The sequence below is a fragment of the Watersipora subatra genome, chromosome 7 (assembly GCF_963576615.1).
Source record: "Watersipora subatra chromosome 7, tzWatSuba1.1, whole genome shotgun sequence".
NCBI lineage: Eukaryota > Metazoa > Bryozoa > Gymnolaemata > Cheilostomatida > Watersiporidae > Watersipora > Watersipora subatra.
Genome location: NC_088714.1, coordinates 49695784 through 49705006, shown reverse-complemented (window position 1 = coordinate 49705006; position 9223 = coordinate 49695784). Strand labels below are relative to the sequence as shown.

At 32.5% G+C, this 9223-nt stretch overlaps 1 protein-coding gene across 1 annotated transcript in view; it reads left to right on the top strand.

Annotated features, from left to right (window-relative positions):
- The window catches only part of LOC137399443 (tectonin beta-propeller repeat-containing protein 2-like), a 170952-nt gene that overhangs the window by 9125 nt on the left and 152604 nt on the right, over positions 1 to 9223 (top strand). The window contains exons 2-3 of the mRNA XM_068085562.1: positions 3584 to 3699; positions 5393 to 5541. Coding sequence (XP_067941663.1) covers positions 3630 to 3699; positions 5393 to 5541 — 219 coding nt within the window. The 5' untranslated portion in view covers positions 3584 to 3629. The remainder of the gene's footprint in view (positions 1 to 3583; positions 3700 to 5392; positions 5542 to 9223) is intronic.

Below are 9223 nucleotides of genomic sequence, written 5' to 3'. Positions count from 1 at the left end.
AATCATGAGGAGAACCTGTTGTATATACAAGATTATAGGCTTTAAAGTGTTAAAGTTGCTAATACTATCAATCATGAGGAGAACCTGTTGTATATACAAGATTATAGGCTTTAAAGTGTTAAAGTTGCTAATACTATCAATCATGAGGAGAACCTGTTGTATATACAAGATTATAGGCTTTAAAGTGTTAAAGTTGCTAATACTATCAATCATGAGGAGAACCTGTTGTATATACAAGATTATAGGCTTTAAAGTGTTAAAGTTGCTAATACTATCAATCATGAGGAGAACCTGTTGTATATACAAGATTATAGGCTTTAAAGTGTTAAAGTTGCTAATACTATCAATCATGAGGAGAACCTGTTGTATATACAAGATTATAGGCTTTAAAGTGTTAAAGTTGCTAATACTATCTATCATGAGGAGAACCTGTTGTATATACAAGATTATAGGCTTTAAAGTGTTAAAGTTGCTAATACTATCAATCATGAGGAGAACCTGTTGTATATACAAGATTATAGGCTTTAAAGTGTTAAAGTTGCTAATACTATCAATCATGAGGAGAACCTGTTGTATATACAAGATTATAGGCTTTAAAGTGTTAAAGTTGCTAATACTATCAATCATGAGGAGAACCTGTTGTATATACAAGATTATAGGCTTTAAAGTGTTAAAGTTGCTAATACTATCAATCATGAGGGAGAACCTGTTGTATATACAAGATTATAGGCTTTAAAGTGTTAAAGTTGCTAATACTATCTATCATGAGGAGAACCTGTTGTATATACAAGATTATAGGCTTTAAAGTGTTAAAGTTGCTAATACTATCAATCATGAGGAGAACCTGTTGTATATACAAGATTATAGGCTTTAAAGTGTTAAAGTTGCTAATACTATCAATCATGAGGGGAACCTGTTGTATATACAAGATTATAGGCTTTAAAGTGTTAAAGTTGCTAATACTATCAATCATGAGGAGAACCTGTTGTATATACAAGATTATAGGCTTTAAAGTGTTAAAGTTGCTAATACTATCAATCATGAGGAGAACCTGTTGTATATACAAGATTATAGGCTTTAAAGTGTTAAAGTTGCTAATACTATCTATCATGAGGAGAACCTGTTGTATATACAAGATTATAGGCTTTAAAGTGTTAAAGTTGCTAATACTATCAATCATGAGGAGAACCTGTTGTATATACAAGATTATAGGCTTTAAAGTGTTAAAGTTGCTAATACTATCTATCATGAGGAGAACCTGTTGTATATACAAGATTATAGGCTTTAAAGTGTTAAAGTTGCTAATACTATCAATCATGAGGAGAACCTGTTGTATATACAAGATTATAGGCTTTAAAGTGTTAAAGTTGCTAATACTATCTATCATGAGGAGAACCTGTTGTATATACAAGATTATAGGCTTTAAAGTATTAAAGTTGCTAATACTATCAATCATGAGGAGAACCTGTTGTATATACAAGATTATAGGCTTTAAAGTGTTAAAGTTGCTAATACTATCAATCATGAGGAGAACCTGTTGTATATACAAGATTATAGGCTTTAAAGTGTTAAAGTTGCTAATACTATCAATCATGAGGAGAACCTGTTGTATATACAAGATTATAGGCTTTAAAGTGTTAAAGTTGCTAATACTATCAATCATGAGGAGAACCTGTTGTATATACAAGATTATAGGCTTTAAAGTGTTAGAGTTGCTAATACTATCAATCATGAGGAGAACCTGTTGTATATACAAGATTATAGGCTTTAAAGTGTTAAAGTTGCTAATACTATCTATCATGAGGAGAACCTGTTGTATATACAAGATTATAGGCTTTAAAGTGTTAAAGTTGCTAATACTATCTATCATGAGGAGAACCTGTTGTATATACAAGATTATAGGCTTTAAAGTGTTAGAGTTGCTAATACTATCAATCATGAGGGGAACCTGTTGTATATACAAGATTATAGGCTTTAAAGTGTTAAAGTTGCTAATACTATCAATCATGAGGAGAACCTGTTGTATATACAAGATTATAGGCTTTAAAGTGTTAAAGTTGCTAATACTATCAATCATGAGGAGAACCTGTTGTATATACAAGATTATAGGCTTTAAAGTGTTAAAGTTGCTAATACTATCAATCATGAGGAGAACCTGTTGTATATACAAGATTATAGGCTTTAAAGTGTTAAAGTTGCTAATACTATCAATCATGAGGGGAACCTGTTGTATATACAAGATTATAGGCTTTAAAGTGTTAAAGTTGCTAATACTATCTATCATGAGGGGAACCTGTTGTATATACAAGATTATAGGCTTTAAAGTGTTAAAGTTGCTAATACTATCAATCATGAGGAGAACCTGTTGTATATACAAGATTATAGGCTTTAAAGTGTTAAAGTTGCTAATACTATCTATCATGAGGGGAACCTGTTGTATATACAAGATTATAGGCTTTAAAGTGTTAAAGTTGCTAATACTATCAATCATGAGGAGAACCTGTTGTATATACAAGATTATAGGCTTTAAAGTGTTAAAGTTGCTAATACTATCAATCATGAGGAGAACCTGTTGTATATACAAGATTATAGGCTTTAAAGTGTTAAAGTTGCTAATACTATCTATCATGAGGAGAACCTGTTGTATATACAAGATTATAGGCTTTAAAGTGTTAAAGTTGCTAATACTATCTATCATGAGGAGAACCTGTTGTATATACAAGATTATAGGCTTTAAAGTGTTAAAGTTGCTAATACTATCTATCATGAGGAGAACCTGTTGTATATACAAGATTATAGGCTTTAAAGTGTTAAAGTTGCTAATACTATCTATCATGAGGAGAACCTGTTGTATATACAAGATTATAGGCTTTAAAGTGTTAAAGTTGCTAATACTATCTATCATGAGGAGAACCTGTTGTATATACAAGATTATAGGCTTTAAAGTGTTAAAGTTGCTAATACTATCTATCATGAGGAGAACCTGTTGTATATACAAGATTATAGGCTTTAAAGTGTTAAAGTTGCTAATACTATCTATCATGAGGGGAACCTGTTGTATATACAAGATTATAGGCTTTAAAGTGTTAAAGTTGCTAATACTATCAATCATGAGGGGAACCTGTTGTATATACAAGATTATAGGCTTTAAAGTGTTAAAGTTGCTAATACTATCAATCATGAGGAGAACCTGTTGTATATACAAGATTATAGGCTTTAAAGTGTTAAAGTTGCTAATACTATCAATCATGAGGGGAACCTGTTGTATATACAAGATTATAGGCTTTAAAGTGTTAAAGTTGCTAATACTATCAATCATGAGGAGAACCTGTTGTATATACAAGATTATAGGCTTTAAAGTGTTAAAGAATTGTTGAAGTATAAACCATTGAGTTTATGTGTGACCCATTTAGGGACGATAACAGATCAGAGACACTTTAATCATACGCATTGTATGATAGTAAAAACATTTTGGTAATAACATTTTTCTGAGACAAACTAGTTTATTAATTTAAGCTGCCTGATAAACAACATTCTATTGATAAATCTATTAATTTGTTTTTGGTATTGTGTGCTTCATCAGAGGAAAAGGGAATAGCGGAAAATGAAACATTAATCAACAAACCAGGATGACGGCTGCGTGCTCATACAAAGAATGGGACTCCCTCTCCCATTTGCTGTATCTTATTCCAGAAAAAGGTAGGTTATCATTGTTCTAGCGCTAATTAGGTTGGAGATCTAAACAGGCTCATGTTGACTGTGTAGTTATATAAGCAGCTTCGTGAGAGGATGTTGTGAACTAGAAATCTACTCTTTGTGCTGGTAAACTAATTAACAAAAACTAGCGGTAAGCAATTGATTTTTTTGAAATTTTCAATCAGATAGCTTTTAGGTGGGTGTTTGAAAGCCTGGTTCACAAGCACCAGACGGAGTTTAGAAATCAAATTTTTTAGCCATTTAGGGACCTGGCGGTTGCGGCGGACCTTTGTGTTGAAATTGGCCAAACAATGTAAAAACGCTAATAATTTGGCATGAGTTGAATAGCTAAGTTTCATTCTGGCGCTGGGGTTGTTAAAATAATAAAGTCACAAAAGTTGTTAAAGGTGAGTTTCCAGCAAAATCAAGTTTATGGACTTGTGCATAACATGAAACAATGCTTTTATAGTTGAATAAATTATTTCAGTAAGAGAGATTTTCTGCTGTAATTTTATGGCACATAGAGGGCTGTCAGTTCAGCTACCTCAATAATACAAGCTTTGGGTAAAACAATAATTTTCTTGTCGTGTACAATAGGTGTCAATATCATTAGATTGGTCATCTCCCATTCCCTTGAAGGATTACAAGTGTTTAAATTGTGTACTACGGCAATCAAGAGCCAAAATTCATTTTGGAGTTTAGCATTATTTTTATTCTTATTTAATATTATTTCGTTTGCTTACATTTAACGCATTTGTTTGTAAGTTGTTCTAGAATTTTGCAACGAGGCAAAAATAGAAAATTAGAGGCTGGTATTTGCCATTTGGTCCTCGTTGCTGTATTCACCTTGTCTGCTGATGAGCTAAAATAGGCCTGTAAAAATACTAGGTGGAGAATGTCATGATCAGTTTCTCAAAGATAAAAATCAAATGAGTTCAGTAAACAGCCGTACAACTCTGTAGTACAGAGAATTGGTTAATCTATCCCTTATAACTGGTCAAATAAAAGAGCAAACAACTTTTTCATTTGAAACATTGATTGGCAATTGTCCAAAACTCAATAAAATTGTTATAATGGTGTTCAATAGACCCTATCGGAGATTTTCCCATTTTCCTCAAGTCGACTTGATAATTGAAGATATACTAAAAGATTTGTATATGCTATTTTATTTGATCAAATTCTCTGATTTGTACGAAATGTCTCTGTAATGATCCTTGTTGCATCTGTTAAGTGAGACAGCGGAGACCTCTTGGAAAATAGAGTATTGTGTTACTTTGTTAAAGTTTCAGTTAAACCTTTCAGTTTAACCTTCAAAACTTAGAAAACATCATAGCGAGGAGAGTGAGTATGACAGTGTTTGCTTATACCTAACTTTTTACTAACATCTTTCCATATTTGTGTGTTTCTGTAGAAGAGTTATTTTTATATGGTTTCTTCTGCTATTTCTTACATAAGCAGCCATGGTCTAGTGGACTAGAACGCCTGACTTGCACGCAACAGGTTGAGGGTTCGATTCCCACCAAAGGCCACTGGTTGGACAATGCTCTAATGCTCTTGAAAACAAGCAAAGCAGATATCATTTGCAACAATGGAGGGGTTGCTCGTACTCACTGAGGCTTATCACTCTTTTATCAAAACATAGCAGCTCCAGTGCCCTGAGATGTAAGCTAGTATACATGTGTTTGATGCTTTATAGACCAGAAGTTTGGCTTTCTCCCTGGCATAGACATCGAAATCACAACACTAGACATTTATGGAAACTATATGTTCATCGGAAGTAACACCGCTATTCTCTATGTTATCGATAGACGGAGGCGCACGCTTCTGCTCAAACTGAAATGTGGGGTAAGTAACTGGGTTACAACTTACACCGGATGGTCAGCTAGGAATGCATCCCATGCTAACCCACTGTACACACAACCAGAATTTGTTTCCTGTTTGGAGAGGTAATATATTCTGGGAGAAAGTGTATGCCAACTTGGGCCACTGAGTGGATTATTTAAAAACTCATTTTTCAAGTTACTAGGATATAAAAACTATTTATTATTGAAGGCTGTGGAAAGTGGACAAAAATTGAAAAAAAGTAATAAATACTCTCTTTTGTATTAGATCTGTCATTCTGAGATATGCTGGATGGTAAAGGATCATTTATGATGGTAGAGCAACTTAGCCTACTAGGCAATGAAAATATAGTAACGATCTGTTTAAGGTGAATTTGCACAAAGTTTTAGTAAATTTCATCAGAAATTATTGGTATCTGTCTATTATTTGCAATTGTTTTTAATGTTTGAGGTGGTCTGACTGCCAGGATGTTTCAAGATTAAAATCCACAAAACTTGATCGTGGTTAAAACTCTCACATCAAGCGAAAGTGTGATTATGACATCTAAAGCTGCAAAGGGCAACAGAATAGAAACTCGTAAGGCTTCAACTTGAAGCAATAGCCGATAGCAACTATCGCAATGATAACAACTAGTGATGTCATTTTTTACGTATTTTTCTTCTGAGCATTTACCTGTAATCAGTTTCGTCTGTTTTAATCTTGAAACATTCTGGCACTTGATCACCTCAAACATAAAAAAACAATTGCAAATGATGGAAAAATACCGATTTTTTTTATGTGATCTAATAAATTTTTGTGTAAGTTCATCTTTAAGTGATAAAATAGAACTTGGTTTCTGGGTTTCTATGGGGGTGGGTGGAGGTACGGCATGCAATTTTAATTTGAGTCAGAGTACAGTTTTGGTAGCGTAGGTCTTGCTGCTCATATTTTAATCAGAAAACAGTTTCAATAAAACACCGTAAAACCTCTAATTGAATACCTCCTCGATTTAAGCGCCATCTTTATTTGACCGAGAGAGAAAAGTTGAGAAATAGAACGCCACCCTCTATTTAAACAGCACCTCCATTTGACCGCCACTCTGACAATCTGTGATTTTTATGAACCCATAATATCAAGTGATCAGTAGAAAAATGTCCACAAATTAGTATTAATGATTAATCGTTGATCGTTCACATCAATAATAATCAATTCTCTCGTTACCCAACTCCAAAGCTTTTCGTTTTTTTTTCGTTAAAACCTTGAAAGCAACATCATAAAATTAATGAATAACTATATCAGGCTACTACCGTTACAGTCCTGATACTTTGAAGTTCATGTATATAAAAATGGTTTACATTTACAATGATAGATGAATGACTAGTTTTAGGCCAAAGGTTACGTACGGCGAGCAAAGCTTTGACACACTGCATTTGTGCTATATATATATATTTATATACTGGGACTATTTATTATATATACAGAGACTATTTATTATATATACAGAGACTATTTATTACAGTCTATTTTAATATATTAATATGATTACTATTAATATTAAATATTATTATATATATTACTTTATTGACAATAAATTACGTCTGTAGTCTATTTTCTGTCCTACACCAGCAATAGAATCTTCGCTTCATCCATGCATTTTGGTAAAAATAACTTCTCACGATATCCTGTATCATCTATTGGCCTTTTGAGAGCCATCCATTTCCCAAGAGTTGTCTTCCACTTCATCTGCGTAAACACGTAATCCGCTTTCCAACTTGCATTTCCATTTTCCTAAAAGACTTAAACTACAACTTTTTTGCTTTGAATATTTTGTTCATCACTCAAACAATTAAAGCAATGGACATTGAAGCGTTGTCGTCATTTGATAGACATACGCTAGGGCATTAATTTTGAAAGCCTCGCTCATGGTTGTATTTTGAAATCGCTTGGTGTACTATTAATAACGATAGTTGCTTTGTAATATCTAGCCATGCGTCAAATCTCTAGACCTTGCTTAAAACATGAATAGCCAAGCTTTACTTTGTGGTAAAACAGATTGTTTGATGTTTGAGGATCCTCAAACAGATATTTGAGGATACAAGTACAACTAGCATTATCTATTCGATATTTGTTGCCAAATCTGACCAATCGAATATATATATATATACATGTATAGCATATTATTTACCTATTTCACACATGAAACATTTAAAATGAATCCGCGTGTATAAGCTGCCAGCATGTATAGGCCACACCAACACATTAAAGGTTGTTTTTTGAGTTACAGGTGAACAGCGTGTGTAAACAGCACCCACTGCCTGTTCGTTTAACACATTTAATTTAACCTAGTCACGTGAGCCATACGCCAAGTCTACTGTCTCTGGCAGTTGTCTCACGCACATGTTAGCTGACGAGGTGGCAAGCAACCAATAAGTGTTCTGACCTTTGCAGAGAAGGTTTTATGCTTTCAGCAAACTACAGTAGAGAAGTACCAAATCAACCAGCCGATTTTTTGTCTTAAGTCATTGAAGATGTGATTGCATTAAATTTTAGTTGATTCTAACGGAAAGTATTGATTTTTGTCTATCAGTTGAGATGTTGTTTGTTGTGTTAGGCGATCTCATTGTCAAGATATTTGAAAATTAAAATCGAAAAAATTGATTATGGTAAAAAATGCTCAGGCCAGAAAAACATGCCCAGACTTGCCCAAAGTGATGTAACGCGTGATACAACCTGTCTCTATCTCTCGTATTCACATCGGCTATTGCGATAAAAGTCTAGTCCTACGTGGCTCTATTGGCATATATTTTATCTTGTATTTGCTCATGATTGCTAGGATAGAAATTTAAATCCTGCTACAGATACATTATTATAAATACAGATACATTGCTATAAATAAATTATTATAAATGTCAGATACAGATACATTATTATAAATACAGATACATTGCTATAAATAAATAATTATTAATGTCAGATACAGATACATTATTATAAATACAGATACATTGCTATAAATAAATTATTATTAATGTCAAATACAGATACATTATTATAAATACAGATACATTGCTATAAATAAATAATTATTAATGTCAGATACAGATACATTATTATAAATACAGATACATTGCTATAAATAAATTATTATTAATGTCAGATACAGATACATTATTATAAATACAGATACATTGCTATAAATAAATTATTATTAATGTCAGATACAGATACATTATTATAAATACAGATACATTGCTATAAATAAATTATTATTAATGTCAGATACAGATACATTATTATAAATACAGATACATTGCTATAAATAAATTATTATAAATGTCAGATACAGATACATTATTATAAATACAGATACATTATACAAATACAGATACATTATTATACAGGTACATTATTACAGATACATTATTATAAATGTCTCAAACGCCTCAAATAAGAGAAATTAAAAATTTGTCATATTAGCTTCCTCTAAATGCTGTGTAAACATTTTGAGTACTGACTACGTCTCTGCCGGTCTACGGTAACTAGGTCGTTGAGTTAACTTATTTCGACTTGCGTAGTTTCGTTTTGTTTTTCGCACTAACGGTTTACACGGGGTTACGAAATTATGGCCGCTTCAATGTAGGCTATGTATGGTACATTTCCAGTCGATTTCTGAAGTTTCAAGTTATATTGACTATTAGTTCTGGAG